This window comes from Cyprinodon variegatus, unplaced genomic scaffold, assembly GCF_000732505.1.
Source record: "Cyprinodon variegatus isolate N-32 unplaced genomic scaffold, C_variegatus-1.0 Scaffold394, whole genome shotgun sequence".
NCBI classification, from domain to species: Eukaryota; Metazoa; Chordata; class Actinopteri; order Cyprinodontiformes; family Cyprinodontidae; genus Cyprinodon; species Cyprinodon variegatus.
Window position 1 is genome coordinate 124082 of NW_015150847.1, and position 19379 is coordinate 143460.

General features: G+C 43.3%; 1 protein-coding gene across 1 annotated transcript in view; it reads left to right on the plus strand.

The window, feature by feature from the left end:
* Window positions 1–19379, plus strand: part of cadps2 (Ca++-dependent secretion activator 2) — a 160810-nt gene that overhangs the window by 64132 nt on the left and 77299 nt on the right. The window contains exons 11-13 of the mRNA XM_015387430.1: window positions 248–445; window positions 9192–9328; window positions 18278–18465. Coding sequence (XP_015242916.1) covers window positions 248–445; window positions 9192–9328; window positions 18278–18465 — 523 coding nt within the window. The remainder of the gene's footprint in view (window positions 1–247; window positions 446–9191; window positions 9329–18277; window positions 18466–19379) is intronic.

The following is a 19379-nucleotide window of genomic DNA, read 5'->3' on the forward strand; positions in this document are numbered from 1 at the left end:
AAATGCAAATGTAGATTAGTGTGATAGCTGCAGTTCTGCAGCGGTTAGTGAGCTTCAGATGATGGACGTCATTGTTGATGGCCCCTGCTGAAGATGTTGGACTCACCAACTCTTCTACAGAAGCATCATCACCTGTTTGGGGGAAAACCTTCCAAAACATCCGCTTTAGCAGTGACACACAGAGTCGTCTGGGATGTGCTTTGATTCAACTCTGCCTCATTACTTCTTTGTTTCTTGCCATTTGTAGGACTGCAGGGTGGTCGGATGTTTTTTAACGCAGTAAAGGAGGGCGACCTGGTGACCTTCGCCTGTGATGACGAACAGGACCGAGTGCTGTGGGTGCAAGCTATATACAGAGCCACCGGCCAGTCGTATAAACCAACCCCCCCGCTACTCAACAAAACTTCAAACTGCAGAGAAGGAACCATGAAACCACAATCCATCAGTAGGTGTCAGTATTTATTTTTTGACGAGTCTGAAAATATGTCGTCATATTAGAGTTAAACCAGAATTATTCTCTGATGTTCTGATTTATCTAATAGAGGAAAATGCAAACCAAGAATGGCCTTTGAGTTGTGTTGACGAGCCAAGCTAGGATGAATTTCTACCGTAGTCGCTATAGCAGGACAGAGTGAAATAAAAAAAATAATCACAGATTTTACTTTTATAGAAGCAAAAAACAATGAGATAAAGTTAACAGTAAAAAACAGCAGATAACTGATACCTGGAGAAAAGAGAGAATGATGAAAAAGGGGTCCCTATGTCCTCCAGCAGTCTAAGCATATAGCAGCATAACTATGCACGTCCCTCTCAAAATATTAGCATATTGTGATAAAGTTCATTATTTTCAATAATGTATTGATAAAACTTGAAAATTCATATATTTTAGTTTCATTGCACATTAACTGAAATATTTCAGCTCTTTTGTCCTAATACAGATGATTTTGGCATAAATCTCACAAAATTAGCATATTTCATCCGACCAATAAAAGAAAAGTGCTCAAAATATAAAAAAAGTCAACCTTCAAATAATTCTGTACAGTTATGCACTCAATAATTGGTCAGGAATCCTTTAGCAGAAATGACTGCTTCCATGCGGCGTGGCATGGAGGCAATCAGCCTGTGGCACTGCTGAGGTGTTATGGAAGCCCAGGATGCTTCCATAGCGTTTAGCCTTTAGCTCATCCACAGTGTTTGGTCTTGCGTCTCTCAACTTTCTCTTCACAATATTCCACAGATTCTCTATGGGGTTCAGGCCAATTGATCACAGTGATACCATGGTCAGTAAACCAGTGGTTTGGGCTCTGTGAGCAGCTGCCAGGTCGTTCTTAAAAATGAAATCTTCATCTCCATAAAGCTTTTCAGCAGATGGAAGCATGAAGTGCTCTAAAATCTCCTGATAGCTGCATTGACCTGCCCTTGATAAAACACAGTGGACCAACACCAGCAGCTGACATGGCGCCCCAGACCATCACTGATCTGTCGGTACTTGACACTGAACTTCTGGCATTTTGGCATTTCCTTCTCCCCGGTCTTCCTCCAGACTCTGGCACCTTCTTCTCTGTAGCCCATGTCAGGCGCCTCTGCCGCTGTTTCTGGTTCAAAAGTGGCCTGACCTGGGGAATGCGGCACCTGTAGCCCATTTCCTGCACACACCTGTGCACGGTGGCTCTGGATGTTTCTACTCCAGACTCAGTCCACTGCTTCAGCAGGTCCCCCAAGGTCTGGAATCGGCCCTTCTCCACAATCTTCCTCAGGGTCCGCTCACCTCTTCTGGTTGTGCAGCGTTTTCTGCCACACTTTTTCCTTCCCACTGAGGTGCCTTGATGCAGCACTCTGGGAACAGCCTATTGGTTCAGAAATATCTTTCTGTGCCATACCCTCTTGCTTGAGGGTATCAATGATGGCCTTCTGAACAGCAGTCAGGTCGGCAGTCTGATTGGATTAGGGTTGATTGGGGTTTTGAGTGATGAACCAGGCTGGGAGTTTTAAAGGCCTCAGGAATCTTTTGTAGGTGTTTAGAGTGAATTTGTTGATTCAGATGATTAGTTGCATAGTTCGTTTAGAGACCTTTTTCATGATATGCTAATTTTGTGAAATAGGAATTTCAAGTTTTTTATGAGCTTTATGCCAAACTCTTTTGTATTAAGACAATAAAAGACCTGAAATATTTCAGTTAGTGTGCAATGGATCTAAAATATATGAATGTTCAAGTTTTATCATTACGTTATGGAAAAGAATGAACTTTATCATAATATGCTAACATTTTGAGAAGGACCTGTAGAGATCTTAGCCACGATTTCTTACTCCAAGGTTCCAAACTTCTTTGTCTTCATACTTCTAACTGTATTTCTGTTTTACTTGGTAAAGTCTTATTTTTCCGGCCTGTATCCGTTTTTATCCAGTTTGTCGGGTTTTTTTAACCATTGATTGACTTCCTGGTCGCATAATTCCCCATTTCCATTTCTTGTTTCCAATCCTTCCATCTTTCATACTGCTTCTGCTGTGTATATAAATAATAACCTAATCTGTGTCAGAAACCGTGAAGCTTCTCCTCCATATTTCCAATAGCTCCAATTAACTTCCTTTTTGTTTCTTTTTCCAGTATGAACCATCATTTCCTGCGTGTTTATTTGTCCCCGCTCTCTTTCACACACATGCACATTATTTGCAAATAATTTCATTTATTCCATGTTTGCAGTAGACTCTGTCTGAATTCTTGCCTCCTGCCAAGCTGGGCCTGGCTGCAGGGGAGCTTCACGCTGAGAGCTGATTATTGCTGTATATGTGTAATTTGCTGTAATAGCTTTCCATTCTCACCATCTCTCATTAGTGCCTAATAGAAGAGATTGAAGTGTCAGTGGTGAGAAGTGCTGACATGCTGTTTGGAGCAGGAAATAGGTGGTGTCTCTGAAATAACTCCTAACTGGGTGCTAGGTGCTCTTCTTTAGATCAGTGCTTACTGGGTTTGACAGAAAGTCGTTGACTGGATTAATTGTTGTTTCTGTGAAACCCTCTGCTCCTCTCCAAGCCCTCTTCATCAAAAGAAAATATCGCTGTTAAATGGCACTAAGTGGTTGTGCCACACAGATGTTTATGAAAAGAGCTTTTTTTTTTAGATTCAGATCAAATCTGTCTGCTGCATGGTCCGTCTGTCTTTGATTTTTCTATTGTTAAAGACTGAATTCAGATCAAAATCAAATATTAATAATGTTGGAGAGGAAAAACAGTTACATTAAAACAGAAACTTGTAAAGGAGGCTGCAGGAGGAGTAGGTCATGGAAACTAGGAGGACATCATAGAATTTATGAGGCAGAATAACAGGAGAATTCAGCAGTGAGCAGCTGTGGCAGCGAGAAAACAGGGAAGCTGATGGAGGAGGGCTAATAAACAGATAGTGAAGGTAGTTTGGAAAACACTGATGAAGACGGTGATCGCTGCATAGCCTGTAATCTAGATCTAAGTGGGAGACAGACTCATTAGACATCTATTTGATTCTATTCTATTTGAGTCTATAGTATTAGATTATATTCTATTCAATTCTTTTATCACAGTCTATTGTTTTCTATTATATTTGCTTCTATTTGATCCTGTTCTATTATATTTTATTGTATTTGATTCTATTCTGTTTGATTCTATTCTATTCAATTCTTTTTTATTCACAGTATTGTTTTCTATTATATTTGCTTCTATTTGATCCTGTTCTATTATATTTTATTTTATTTGGTTCTGTTCTATTTGATTCTATTATATTTTATTCTATTCTATTTGATTCTGTTCTATTCTATTACATTCTTATCTATTCAGATCTATTCTATTTTATTACAATCTATTCTTTTGTATTGTATTTAATTCTATTCTTTTCTCTTCTATTTGATTCTATTATATTTTTTCTATTATATTTGATTCTATTCTATTAGATTCTATTCTATTCAATTCTCTTTTTATCAGTCTATTGTTTTCTATTATATCTGCTTCTTTTTGATTCTGTTCTATTATATTTTATTTTATTCTAATGACTTCATTCTATTTGATTCTGTTCTATTATATTTTATTTTATTTGGTTCTGTTCTATTTGATTCTGTTCTATTAGATTCTATTCTATTCTATTTTTTTTATCAACTTATTGTTTTTTATTATATTTGCTTCTATTTGATCCGGTTCTATTATATTTGATTGTATTTTACTCTGTTCTATTTGCTTCTATTTTATTTTATTTTATTCTATTCTATTTGATTCTTTTCTATTTGATTCTATTCTATTAGACTCTTTTAATTTTCAATTCATTTTTTATCACAGTATTGTTTTCTATTATATTTGCTTCTATTTGACTCTGTTGTATTATATTTTATTTTATTCTAATGACTTTATTCTTTTTGATTCTGTTCTATTCTATTACATTGTTGTCTATTCAAATCTACTCTATTTTATTACAATCTATTATTTTATATTATATTTAATTCTATTCTATTCTATTTGATTCTATTCTATCCCAGTCCAGCTCATGAGGTCAGTCCTGGGAATTAAAGGCAGTTGTGGTCATTTTGGCTCGATGATGATGCTGAGTTTGCTTCATCATCCTTTCTGCCTGCAGCCATCAGCACCTCAGTTCCTGCAGCATGGAATTCCTCTTTGAGATAAATAAAGTGTTTTTGGATGGAACTGAATAAATCCTCTCTGGAATTATGCGCTGCATATTTAGAAAGTTCTACCAGCTGGAATACTTTAGCGTTATCAATGTGACGTAGCTTCAACGACATCCTGTTAATAAACAGAAGCAAATCTTTACAGACATGTCTGAGCTGCACATTTATACCACCATAACAAATATATTCATTTCTTAAAGGGAAAAAGTTTCCAGATGAAGGAAGTCTGCAGCTTGGAGTCCTTCGTGTCTTTGAGGGTTTTATTGTTCAGTATTAGTGGAGGAAAAGCAGGTGGCCCAGAGGCAAACAGAAAGCTGTCCATTCCTCTCAGCCTCCCTGACTCTGGGCCAGCGAGGACACGCTGACGCGGCCTTTTCAAACTTTCCTGTCGCTCTGTCTGCGCTGCTGAAGAGAATCCGTGCTCAGCCAGAATGACGCTGATGGACCTGTCGGCCTGGATCTGCGTCTCGGCGTGCCCTTACTCCACCGGATCTGTTTCGGTCCGACGGGCAGATCATGTCACATCTTTCAGCATTTTGCACCTGCTTCTGAAACGCTGCCTCTCCTCCTCTTCCTCCTGCTCTGCATCAATAACCTGCCATCAGAGGCTACTGCTACCTTTCAGAGGAGGATGTCACATAGATGTGACTGTTGCTGTGACGATGCCAATGAAGCCCAGACTCCATGGAAATGGAGAGATTGAGTGCAGAAACCCACCCCCACAATCGCACCTCTCCACACACGCACTGAAGGCCAAACGTCAGGATAGGAAACATGGAAAGGACTTATCTGAACCAGAACATCCCTGGTTCAGATAACGAAATGCCCATTAGGAGACCAGTGGAAACCATCCTGATAAACAGCAGGAGAAAAAGGAAATTTAATCTCATTATGCATCAAACTGTCTGTGCCCTTAGAAAGAAAACGCTCATGCTTGGGTTGGATCTGCTTCACAGTAACGGGTTGACCAATTCAATTCAGTTTATTCATATAGCGCCAATTCACATCATGTCATCTCAGGTCACTTTCCAGTTCACCAGATCATCCAGTCAGATTGATTCAAAGTTTTCTATCTAAGTAAAACCAGTTGATTGCATCGACTCATTGACTCTTCAGCAATCCCTCACACTAAGCATGCTTGTAGCGACAGTGGAGAGGAAAAACTCCCTTTGAACAGGAAGAAATCTCCAGCAGAACCAGGCTCAGTGTGAGCGGCCATCTGCTGAGGCCGACTGGGGTTCAAGGAGACAGAAGCAGAGATAGAAAAAGAAGAATAGATACAAAAAGCAACTGTAAACCAGCTCCACAGGCGGCCCCGTCCAGGAAACACACAGCCAACAAGCAATGCGTTAAATAAATGATGGAGACTTTGTCTGATGTGCAGCTTTTTCAAATGGATCAAATCAACCAAACATCCAGTGGTTTTCAGTTAAAGTAAGTGAAGTCATATCTCTGTAGGATATTCTCAGAAAGGTGGGATTTAAATAAAAAGACCTAAATTTAAGTGACATTAATTGTCAGTATTAGTAATGTTTTTAACAGTCAAGTCCGAAACTTCATGAGGTTAAACCCACCTCTCCTTCCCTCTGACATCCAGGTGGGCAGCCCTGACTTAGGACCGCCGCCGCCTTCACAACGGTTCCAGTTTGTTCCAGTCACTGAAAGTTGACCAAACTGCTGATATTTGGAGACAATCATTTTAAAGTTTGCATGACAGAAATGTTCATCAGCTAAGATCCAAATGTCTGGAGTGAGCAGCTTGCACAGGGCCCCAGGGTTTTAGCAGTGGGTGGATGTACCAGCTAGCATCACAGGCTCCATTTCACAACTGTGCATTCCAGCAATTTTTAAAAACTGCATTTTGGATGCAAGACGTGATCCGTCACACTTTCCACACTCGGTCCACCAGCATGAAACTTCTGGAACTTTATTTTTGCAGCTTTTCCAAATGCTTGGCAGACATTCCCATGATGCAGAGATTTAGTCAAAGCAAGAAGCTGACTACTGATGAGCCGTGGTTGCATCTCTATGTCTGAACGGAAGGAGCCGTAGAGCTGCTGCTATTTAATGGATTAGAAATGGTCGCCCTCTGACGGTGCAGTAAAACCAAACATGGTGGAAACTAGGAGAGCAAGCGGGAAAGTTGACCTGGAATCTGTTGTGTTTGGAAAACCCAGAGCAGGTTGGCCGTCGTACTGATCAACTGGGTCAGGACCAGTGAGATCCTTTCCAGCCATCGCTGCTGCAGAACCCCCCCCCCCTTCTTTCTTACAGTTGGATTTGACACAGATCATCAACACTCTTCTGCTGTTAGTCCATCAATCAATACTCCCCCTCCTCCCCCCCCCCCCCTCTTATTATCACTCTGATCTATATCTCTTTGTCTCGTTTTCTTTAGAGTCGCCTCCTTTAGCCCCAATCTTTTCTCCAAATTACATTAAGGACAATCCCAGGATTTGATGCTAAATGTAAAATGACCTACATCGGAATTAGATGAAGTGAAACTAGGCCACATCAGAGCAAACGTGAAGTCAGACGTCAGAAGAAAAGCAAACGACTCTTGATTGGAAGTTGATTGTAAAGATTTCACTTCTGCTGCCTTTTTTTTTCCCCTGTTGAACAAAAGCCAAAGAAATGCGGTTGTGGATGAGTGCATGGTGGGGGGGGGCGTCTCTGCATCCAAACAAAAACAAAATGGCAGTGTTAATAAAAAGCAATCACTAATGCTCTTCCCCGGCAGCGGGCCGCAGGCGTCGCAGGCGCAGGGACGGCGCTGGCTTTCTTCACTGACTCCTGGTCTTTTGTGGAGCCATGTGTCTGAGTCCCAAACTTCCCATCTCCAAATGTACTCCCACAATACGGGCGGGGAGGGAAGTGTTAGGCTTTTCATTTGCTGGGGCCATTAAGGCGAGGCTCTGAAAGGACTGGAAGTGAACCCAGGTTTGCTCAGGCTGGGTCAGCATGTGCCTGGCCTGCTTAAGTAAACCCTGCTCACCATCTGCACCTCCGCTCCAATAACGCCCGATCTGAGGAACGTCTCCATCGTCCGGAAACAACATGGGATTAAAAAACAAGCAAAAAATGTTTTCCTTACATCATTAAAGGATGGTTCCATTTTGCATTCTTCCTCTTACAATGTTTTCGAAGCTTATAAATTAAAAAAAGAAATTAACTGTTCCTGTTATGCATCCAGAACAGTCCTTCTTTCGTCGAAGATAACGTTATTTCGCTGATGCTCCTATTTTTCATGACTATAACGAGAACTGATAAGCTAAATGTGGATCTCTGATGATGAAAACTTGACAAGCCATGGGTGTGAATTTAGCAGGTCGTCGGTCAGACGTTTGAAATGCATCATTGTGTTGAAATCAGCTAAGCATTATCAGCCGTGCTGTTGCATCCTGTTTGGTCACGCCGCCCACCTGGCGTGCAGCGCTGCTCAGTGGCGGGCTGCAAATAACCAGAAATGATCCGGTACTGAGCGCTGAACTCCCACTAACTCTGATCTTCCAGCTGTGCTTGTGCAGAGATACGTCTTTACGCGGCTCAGCTCAGAGTTTGCGCTTTACGCTCCACTCTGATGGTTCGCTCTCACCATTATGGCTCTTCCTGCTCTCACTACTTAATAAACTATATGTGGCTGATCATCCTCTGCCAAGCGTAACAAATCCCTTTGTCTAACTATCAAGATTTTATTTCTTCGAGCTCACAAGAGGTGATGCTAAACCTTCTTTAATTTCTACCAAAAGGAATCCCTAAATTATATCCAAAGTAAATATTTCTTTGCTTTTGTTTATTTTTGATAAAGATCCAGATGAAAAGGTACATAGATCTTTGAATATTTCTCTCTCATTGTTCTCATTTCTATCTATTTAAATATGATGTAAACGATCCAGAAGAAGGCGAAACTTAACAGGTTCACAGATGATTGCCAGCTGATTGACAAAACCAGAAGACCTGCAGCTTCACAGACTGATTGCCTCAGTGCTGATAGAGATAGAGATTTCTGCATAGAATCCTTTACAGCCATGCATTGTTTTTATTTATTTAGTTTATTACATAAACTGCTTAAACAGAACGCAGTGGCTCAGGTTGAAATAGGCTAAAATATGATCATCATTCTGGAGCATAAACTTTGTTTACTGATCAGGGTTTTGGGGGTTTTCTTTCTTTCTAATTAAGTCATTCTATGTGTTAACTGCATATTCTAGGTCAAGCCTGATTCTTTACCCCTTCATATAAGCAAACACAGATGCATGCTTTCTGTTTAACATTTTTTATATTAGAGCCGTTTGGCTGGATGAAGTCAGATGTTTGCATCAGTCTTCTTGGCTTCAACATTAGTTCATCGATGCTCCAGTAAACAGCTTAATAAAACATAGATTCCTGGTTGAATGATGGAAAAAAGCCAGAGATCAGTCGGGCCATCGGGGTGAAGGAAGAGCCTTCAACCAAAGGTCGCTTTCAGGCGTCAATGTCTCATCAATAAAACTTTGTAAGAAGTGTTTGTTCCAGGTTCTACTCTTTACTGCTTTGTGCTTTCAGGTCTGGATCCATCTCAGCGTCAGGGTGTGGAGGATCTGATTTCTGCAGCGCCCATCAGCTTTGACCACGCTGCTCTGTTCAGCATCCTACAGAAACTAACTCTGCAACACCGCATGAATGACTCCTTCTCCTGCCTGGTAGGTCAGCAGCCACACAGCCTCATGACAAAGTATAGCAGTAAGACCTGCGTTTGGAATAATTGCATCATCTGGGGTGATGCAGAGTTGACGTTTGTTGAAATTATAAAATACATTTTCAATTCAGTTTGTTTCATCTCATCTCAAGTCACTTTACAGAGACGGTTCAGTCAGATTGGTTTGGAAAACCAGCTGATTGCACCAGTCAGTGACTGAAAGACCTGCTGCTTCTGGATGAGCCTGCAGAGACGACTTTCGCTTGCATTTTGCTTTTGATACTTCAGCAATCCCTCATCTGCTGGAAGAAACCTCCAGAACCAGGCTCAGTGTGAGCGACCATCTGCTGAGGCCGACTGGGGTTCAAGGAGACAGAAGCAGACATAGAAAAAGAAGCATAGATCCAAAAGGCAACTGTCAACCAGCTCCACAGGCGGCCCCGTCCAGGAAACACACAGCCAGGCAGACGAGCTCCGAGCCAGCTCCCATGTCAGAGGATGAAGAGAGCACATCCAGTTAGTCACGGTCAGAGAAACAGGACTACACTGAAAAACAGGCCAAGCTCCAACATCTAGAAACAAAGGATGTTGATGGCAGCAGCACAGCTGATATTTCTCTCCAGGATGGAGTCACAGCCAAACAGGAAAAGACCAGATGATGAAGCTACTATGAGAAACAGCAGAGAGAGCAGAATCAGTGGCTTGTTTCTCTGAAGGTGTCCAAAGCTCTTTTTTCCATTTCTTCCATGTAAAGATTGGCTACATTTGGTGACACTGGAGATCCCATGGGTCAACAATGCTCCTGTCTGTAAAAATGATCCCTGAATTTGAAGTAGGTTGTGGAAAGATAAAGGTCCAGTGCAGATCTGGTCCGGAGTAAAATTAGTCCTGTTGTTTAGGTCACTGTCTTGTTGAAACGTGTCCTGACTGTTTCCACTGCCTCTGATATAGGTATGCACATGAAAAGAGAAGCAACATCAAAACACACCAGGGTTTCTCCTGCCGCCATCTTTAAATCTTTGACTTTTTTTGCAGTGTTTGGAGTTTTCTGTGGTGTGGTGTGTTTCCCACCAGGGAAGCTCAGCTAAGCTGGGTAATAATGAGTCTCAGTGTTGTTCCCTCCAGAAAGCTTTCTCAATTCAAAATGTCTGGGTTAGTGTTGAGTTCCAGGCTTATAAGGTGGTCCAAACAAAGCCTGGTTCTGGCTTAGAAAACATGCAAATTGAAGATTGAGATGATAGCGGGAAGGAATCGACTTTTTCGCTGCGTTGTAGGTTTTAGAGAACTGGAACCTGAGTCCACCCCCTCTGTTTCTGGATGGGAAGCAAAACGTCTTCAGACTTGGAAAACAAAGTCTAGTGGTTTGCTTTTGAAATTTTTTTTGGAATGACTATGACCTGGATGACTGGGAATCTTAAGCCGGGCATACACTGTGCGATGTTTTTAATCGTTGCACGCAGCTAAAGCTCATGCTATAGGACGAAACCGCAAGTTTGAAAAGTTCACAGCTCACGATGTTTGTTCTCACACTGTGCGACCCGATGCCCTGATGCGATCTACCTGCTCACACTGTACGTCTAAAAACCAGCTGGGACTCAGCTCCGCAGTGAGATGGAGCTACTCGGACTCATCTATTCTAAAGCCAAACCAGTAGCAGAGGAATATGAAGCTGACTAGAGTGAAACGCCATGCCTTGGCTATTTGGGCAATTTTGTGCTGAAAGTCCTAAAAAGAAAAGGAGACGACCTTTTTGGACAAAGACATGGCTGAGCAAACGTGGCTACTACAGTCTGTCAATTTGACAGAAAGAACTCCATTTCACTCATTGCACCCCCACCATGCTGCTGGGTTTTCATCTGAGAAGAAGAATAATTCTTGTTTGCCCGTCGTTTGTCCATCCAATGATTTAAAACTTCAGGTCCGCTAATGAACCCATCTTCATCGCCCATCAAACTGCTCTTTGCCACATCTGGTGATTTGAATTCAGCAATGAGCTCCATCAGCCCCACAGGTCTGATCAAACTGAAAACTGGAACCAGTCTCCGGGTCGGGAACTTTCTGGCAAACAGGAACCTCCATGTCCTCCATCTGTGCTGCACAGAGCTGCCTTCTAATCCCAGTCTTCATCTTCTACAAGAATTCTTGAAGTTGAGGATCACGCTGCACTCAGGCCTGAGAATCAACGGCAAAGATTCTCAAGCAGCGACCAAATGAGCCATTGTGTCCCTGCAGCCTTTTTCCTTCATGCACATCCTGGGCTGAACATTTATACCAGAACCAGAGAGGTCTGTTCGTTTTTCAGTCCTTGCTTTATTTGGAAAATATGAAGCATTTGTGCTTCAGCACCAGAGACTGATGACGACTTCCCTCTAAGTGCTGAGCTTTGGTTCTGGTGAAGAATAAATGCCAGCAAGAGCTATTTTTCCTACAGTTCTGAGTGAAGGAACCGTTTTCTCTGGTCTTTGGAGTAGATTTAGGCTGCAGGACTTCCAGGAACTTTGGAAGTATGTTCTGGCCAGAGAGACGGATACTGCTGCTGGGCTAGTAGAGAGAAGGTCAAGTTTGTCTTGACGATTCCTCTGTCTGGATATACGGTAATAATCTTCATTCTGGACGTGGCAAAGATTTGAGAAGGGAATGAGAGTGGTGTCCTTCAGCTAAGAACAAAGTGGAATATTTTGATAAGCCTTGGAAGTTTCCTCATCTGCTAACCTGTTTGATGTAATGATGTGATGATGTGGAGGACTGGAGATGTATAAAATACCTTTTTAACTGTTAATCAGGGCCACTTCCTGAGAGGTGAGCAACTTCTCTGATCTGAGTAAGATTATAATTTCTATCAGAATCAGTTGTCATGTCTCCTGGTTATTTAATACATATAAGCTATGAAACACAGGGAGCCTATCTTTAACAATTGGTGCTTTCTGCATCAGCAGTTCTTTCTTTATGGTCAGATGTGCTTCTTTATGCCATATTTAGAGAATGAATTCATCATTAGCTGACATTAGGTTCAGAACCAGCCTGATTAAACATTAAACATCCTCAACAGCCGGGCTCAAGGCTGTCTTCACTGAAAAATGCAGCAAAACCATCTGATCCCATTGGCCTCAATGAATAAGAAAAATGAAAACCAGAAAACACAAATTCAGTTTAAGGAGGAAGCAGAGATGAATGTTGTTGCTTCATCACTTTTAGCCATATACTGTCTGATGGCTTCCTGTAGCTGAGGCGGCGCGAGGACGGCGTCCGTCGCACTGATGGGTGGAAGAACGCTGCGGCTAAATAAAGATCTCTGCTTGTTTTTTACTCAAACAGCAAATTGTTGATAAAAACCAGGTTTGTTACTGTGTGTAGCTGGATGAAGACATTAACAAAAGCTTCACAGTCACCTAAATGCTTGGATATTTTATATTCCATCACTTTAATCAAAATGATTCAAAATGATCCTGAATCTGTATTTCTGCAGGAGACTTAATGTCTGTAATTTAATCTACCTAAACGGTCTTTAAATACGGTGATTTTAGATTCATTTCTGTTTCATAGTCAAGCAGAAGGTGAAGGAGCTGAAACCCATCAGAGAAGATCCTGAAAGGACATCAAATCTTTCTGCCTCACTGCGTCTGTGCTGCTGTGTGAAACCCTGGGGGCTCTCTCACACTGATTGAAGAGATAAACGCTCTAATCAATACTTTCCAAATAGGAGCGTAGCCCAGTGGCGGGGTGGGGAGGGTGATTGGAGGGAGGGGGTAGAGTGGAGCTCTTTGTGCCGTGTGGAGCTAAGCAGAGCGACCCGACTCTCTGGATAAGATCCTCCATCTTCATCTCTGGGTCCTCCTGAAATCATCACTCGACAGATGAGCTTATAGAGGAGTTTGTTTTATTCAATGTGGAGCGACATGAGAGGAGAGGCAGCTCTCATCAACCAATGCATCACTCTCCTTCATTTGATTTATTTATATCTTCCTCCATTTTATTTAATGTGCCATAAAGAGCTCACATTCTGATGCTGAAAATACGGAACATGAAATGTGTGGATCAAGACTAAAGATTCGGCGTATAAAACCAAAAACCTATGGCTCCCCTAAAGGGACATGGAGGGGAAAAAATAAACTTTTGCGAGATCCCGCAAAAGTTTATTTTTTCCCTCCATGTCCCTTTAGGGGCTCCGTTGGATTGCATACTGACCTTGTCTGTTTTGGGACTTCTCTAGAAATGAAGAACCTCTCCAAATCATCCTCCATGGTTGTAGCTGACACATGGGCGTATTATCCTCCCATAGCAGTACACTTTGCACCTCCACTGTTGTTTGTTTGTTTTACTTCCGGTTCGCTGACATGGCAAAACTTTTTATGAGATCGCGCAAAAGTATTATGGGATCTCGCAAAGTTTATTTTTTCCTCCATGTCCCTTTAGGGGCTCCGTAAAAACCAGACATTAAAGGAAGCTGGAGACCAAAGTTTGTGGAGGAAGGGAGAATCCATTCAGACTCCAGATATCCACAATTCCTGCTCTTCCTGAGCCGCTTCTTTTCCCTCTGGGATCATCAGAATCCCAGTCACTGCTGTCGCTGCTGTATTTGGACTATAATGGAGCTATAATGAAGCTCTCTGAGCTGTTTATGGACGGGAAGGTTGCACAGACACATTGGTTCCCCTTCTAGGTGTTGCTTGGGGGAACTTTTAGAATCAATGCAAGCAGGAACTTTTTTCCAGTTTCCTCTCATTGTGTCCTGTTGTCGCTTCCCGGAAACACGATCCGTAACATGCCGTAACAGATATACATCCAGTTTCCATACATAATGTAATTATGGTACTAAAATGACTTGTTTCTATCCTTAACTCACTAAAGATGCTAACTAAAAATGTTTTATGACTTTTTGCAGAGGCATTTTGTATTTTTTTTTACATTTTCTCTGCTTCTCTGCATCATCATGGGACACGCTCAGAGCGGTCTGGCTAAATCTGATTAAACCATCTTTATCTGCATTTTAGTTGTTTCTTTCTTTAGATTATGCGCTATATATCATAATGTTAACACGAAAGGAAAACATTAAAACTAAAAAGGACGCGGACCCATCGTTGAAGTAGCGTAGCATCCTATTTCCTGTGCAGATCAGGAACAGAGTGATAAAACAGAAAGGATTTAAATGCATTTATTTTCTCAGGAAAAACATTATTAAACTTAAGTATGCTTACTTTTTTTTAGGTCTTTTTAACAAAATAAATTGGAGGCCACCCGGATGTATATCTGGATGTATATCCGTCCTGGAAGCACGATCCATCAATGAGCCGATGGCGCATGCGTTGGACGGATCATGTTTCCGGGACGGATCAGGTAGTGACACCCGTTCTTACCCGTCTGTGGCATTCAAACACCTCCTCCGTTCTGCAGTATTCAGATAGGCAACCAGTGGAGAAGCATTCGGTTACTTCTCTGTAAAAACAAACTTCTCCTATTTATATTTTCTGTTTTTACATTTTATCAACCTTCATCTTGCTGTATAATTGGTAAACAATGGAGTATTAAATGGGTAAATATTGTTGTCTGCATCCTTTCCCATCAGCCACTGTGTTGCTAAATCTGTGATGGTTGTGAAAACCCCTGATAATTAAAACGAAGAGTGTTTGTTACAGATGTGGTAAATATCTGTAAGGCTCCGGCAGGGAGAAGGTGTTGTTGAAAGCGGCGTCCCCCCGGAGCTGAGGGGTCACGCTGGGTTGTCCTGCATTTTAAGTCAAACGAGATGTTCAGCAGAGTGACATCTGGGCCTCTTTGGTTCTTCTACCTACCTCACCAGGACGCCTTCCAGCGCCGCAATTAGGCCGCTCCATTCACGCCATCCACCCAGCTCTTCACTGCTCAGCCTTTTGTCAACACCGCAGGGCTTTTTGTTCCAACTGCAGCCTCTTTTCACTCTGCGCTCTGAGAAAGGGCCCCGGCCCAGGCGTGGGAGACATCTGTTGAGAAGTGCCTTGGATTCATGTCACAGACCGGGTCAGGTTATATAGAAAACCAGTTGAACCCAACGACAACAACGGTAATTAGGCAGAAGTTTGGGATGTTGCTGGAGTACAGAGCGCACTGGTGTGGCCCCCATTAAAGAGAGAACGGATAAACATGGTGTGCGTGGGGGGGGGGCGTCAGAACCAGAACTGGGACCCAGACCAAACCTGGTATCATTTCTGGACATCTTTCCACCCTTACACACAGGTTCTGGGCTGGGCTGTGTGCAGAGAGCAAAAGATGAGGGTAATGGTACGGAGAGCTTTCAAATGAAAAAGACCTGGATCTTAAAATCAGGGAGGAGGAATCAAAGACATATTTCCCTTCAAGATGTCTCTCCTTTTCCGTCTAATTCCTATTAGAGAAGATGGTATTTGCTCTAAGGTTAAGAGGGGTATGAATAGTTCTGGTCCTGACTGAAGGCCCAGAACCGAGCCTGACACACAGGCCTGGTGTTTTCTAAAAACAGAGGAGAGGAATCAAACTCCGGTTTCAGTGTTTGGACCTTTGCTTAAGAAGTCTGATCATAAAGGAAATAAAGCAAAGGTGAGAAAATGAAGATGAGTCACTATGAGTCTAAAGACCAGTTTTATCCTCCTGTCTACGGCCTCAGCATCTGTCCCTGCCTCTGCTGCGGACACGCCTGTCCTCGCTCAGATAAAGAAACCTCCCATCTCGTCTTCTCATTAAAGACGCTGACATAATTAGACGGGTCTATGCATCCGCATGCTCCGTAAATGCGGAGCCCCTTTCAGTGATGCAGGTAAATTTCTGCTCATCAGAGGACTCTGCTGAAGATGAGGAGGATGGCTCCATGTCCACGCAGCGGCCGCCTCCTGTTGAACTGGACCAACCAGCTGTTCCTGCTCCTTCTTTTCCCTGTAGACATGTTTAAATCTCCTCAACTCTCCGTTCGTCCTTTTAACCAAAACGTCTCCCTGGTTCCATACAGGCTGGTTTCAGGTCCGACTGAAGACGCTGCTCTCATTTCTTTTCGCTCCTCAGAGCAGAAAAGCTCCTTCTGTTGCTTGTCTGGTTTCAGCAGAGAGGCGTGTATCTCTGTAGCTCCTCCAGAGTCACCATGGTTCCTCCATTCTCTCAGTCTGGGTGGACGGTGGTGTCTTGGTGGTCCATTTTCTCTCTATGTTCAGATAGAGAGAAGCGGCCGCGTTCAAAGCTTAGCTTGCCTCAAACTGAACCAGAACTTCCTCCTTTGGTTCTCTGATGTCACAGGAAAGCTGAGGCTAGATCAGATTAGATGATGATGGACTGTGGTGACCTCTGCAGCCGGTTTCACCCTCTCCGCTGTTCCTTTGGAAATCCCAGCAGAACTGGGGCTGTTCTGGGTTTCTGTACCCAGGCCAGCGGGTTCTGATGCCTCTTTGCTTTACTGACGCCCTGAGGACAGCCTGACCCACTGAAGACTTCGGTCTGATGAACCGCGGAGTCTCTGCGTGCTCTGTAGCTGTGGGTCATTAACCTTCAGCGTTGATCTGGTTTCCAGTCTTTTCTATCTCAGGGTGACGTCCTGCTCATGCACAGGGTCCCAGACATTACCAGGGACGAAACTGAAGCGGCTTGTTGGTCAGAAAGGATCCGAAAAAGGCCAGAAAAGACAATAAAAATGGACAAAGGATGTAGGAGAAGGAAGGTGTTTGTAGCTGCAGAGCCGCCACGTCCCTCAGAGGGGGGCGGCAGACGCTGTTGCTCTGACATGGAGACGCGCCGCCACGCCTGACGGAAACCTAGCGAGGCAGTCTGCTTGTTAGCTGCTAATTGAGCGGTCAGAGCCAAGACTGGAGTGCGCCATCTGTTTGTCACAGAGGAACATCTTGTCGCTTCACGCCCATCAGCAGCCCCTTCCTCTCTCTGATATTAATAGCTCAGACCCACAGACTGAGAGAGAAACTGCAGAACTTAAAGTAGGGGGGGGGGGAGTCAGCAAAGGGTCACAGAAAAGGAATCTGACACATTTAGTCAAAGCAGAAATACTAAGAATAACATTTCTAGTTTTCATGTCATCTTGATAACCTCCACTAAAGCAGTCATGTTGTCATGTCAGCATCGCCAAACGTTCCAAACACCTGGAAGCCAATTCAACCTGTTCCACGGACCAATCAGAGCTCAGCGGCGGCGGTCAGCTCACACCAACAGAACCCGGTCCTGCAGGAAGCTGGTGGAAACGTTCAGAAAGTGTCTCAGCGGCTCATAGAAAGGTTACACTGATAAAAGAGCAAAACGCCGTCCTGCGTCTCCTGACTGGAGCGATGCTCCGTCTGCTCACCTGCTTCAGATCTGTTACTGAGAGCAGATAGAAGTAGAACATCTTCCAGAGCCATTCTAGTTCCTCATGATCTAATATTTTATCCATTTTAGCGTCTCTGAATATTTGATCATCTGTCAGTCGTCAAGTTTCTGAGACAGGCTACTGTTCTGGAGGTGAAACAGTTTCTCTGCTGCTCATCTTTCCTCTCGGTCGGCCGACGCTTGGCGCCGAGCCACAGCTGCCAGGCGGGGGGGTGGGGGGTGTGAAGCAGCTCAGGCGAGGTGCTAATTTCTTAATGTTTCTTCAGTGCTGGATCTTAATTAGCGTGGTAAGCTTCATGCCTAATTTAGTGATTACTCACTGGATAAATGAACTAATGTAGATGTCTGGATCTTAGAGTCGTTCCGCACCTTCCTGCCTTTTCTTTCAGCTTATTTCTTAGTTTGGACAGAAAATGAATCGCTTTAACTTTTCACTCTCTGACACACATTATTGTGATATTTAGTTTTTCAGTTTATTATTAAAGTTTAGTGAGGCGTTTCAGTCCCACAGAGCGATGCTGTTCTAGTTCAGGATCTTTCAAAGGATAAAATGCAGATATCATCTGGTTGAATGATCAGAAACCTTTGAACCTGAAGGCCTGTGAATGTCAACCATCCTGTAATCAGAGTGTTTGCTCCTCAGGGTTGGTTCAGTCCCGGCCAGGTGTTTGTCCTGGATGAGTACTGCGCCCGGTACGGGGTCCGAGGCTGCCACCGCCACCTGAGCTACCTGAGGGACTTGATGGAGTACGCGGAGAACAGCGCGCTGGTCGACCCCATGCTGCTTCACTACAGCTACGCTTTCTGTGCCTCACATATCCATGGAAACAGGTACCCAAGCAACAGCATGACTTTAGCATGGTCCCCCCCCATCCCCCCCGACCAGACAGTAGCAGATACCTGTGCTTAAGGCAGCAGACATTCAAAATGTCAGAAATAGTGTTGAGTTCCAGACTTTATAGAGTGGAACAGCAAGGCCTTGTTTTGGTTTAGAAAATATGCAAGTAGAACGCGGGTCCACCCCTTCGGAATGGGTGGTCGTTTGGGTTCTTTGTTAGCCTTCAATGCCCCATACTGGTCCATGGTTGGTGAACTAACTGCTATTTCTGACATTTTGAATTGAAAAAGCTTCCTGGATGGGAAGAGAAACGTCTTCAAACTTGGAAACAAAGTCCAGAGGATTGTTTTTAAACTTTTTTGGAATGTGTAGTATATTGTTAGAATGATCTGGATCATCTGTGATCGATTGGTTTACCCTATAAGAAACGCATCACTCAGTGTGCAATATGTTTGGTCTGGTAGCCGGCGAGCGGCAGTAAAAGTCACATGCAAAGTGTCTCACCAGGTAAACAAGCCTCACTGTTTACTTCATAGTGTAAGAAGTACACTACATGATGTCAGAACATGAGACACGAGACTACAAAAGTTTTCATTAAATCCTCCGCTGTGGAAAGAAAAGTTCAGTTTTAACGTCTTCGTGTGACCGAACGTTAACGTTAGCTAGAGCTAGTCTACAATGGATCAGTTCAAGCCTCCAGCCCCGCTAGTGCTAACCGGCAACATCAGCGAGAATTGGCGCAGATGGGAGCAACGGTTTCAGCTGTACATGACGGCTACGGGAGCGGACACGAAAGCTGAACCGGTGAAGATGGCCGTTATGCTGCACACGGTCGGCAGAGATGGCAAAAGTACTCACTTTCCGTACCTGAGTAAAAGTACAGATACTTGTGTTAAAAAATACTCTG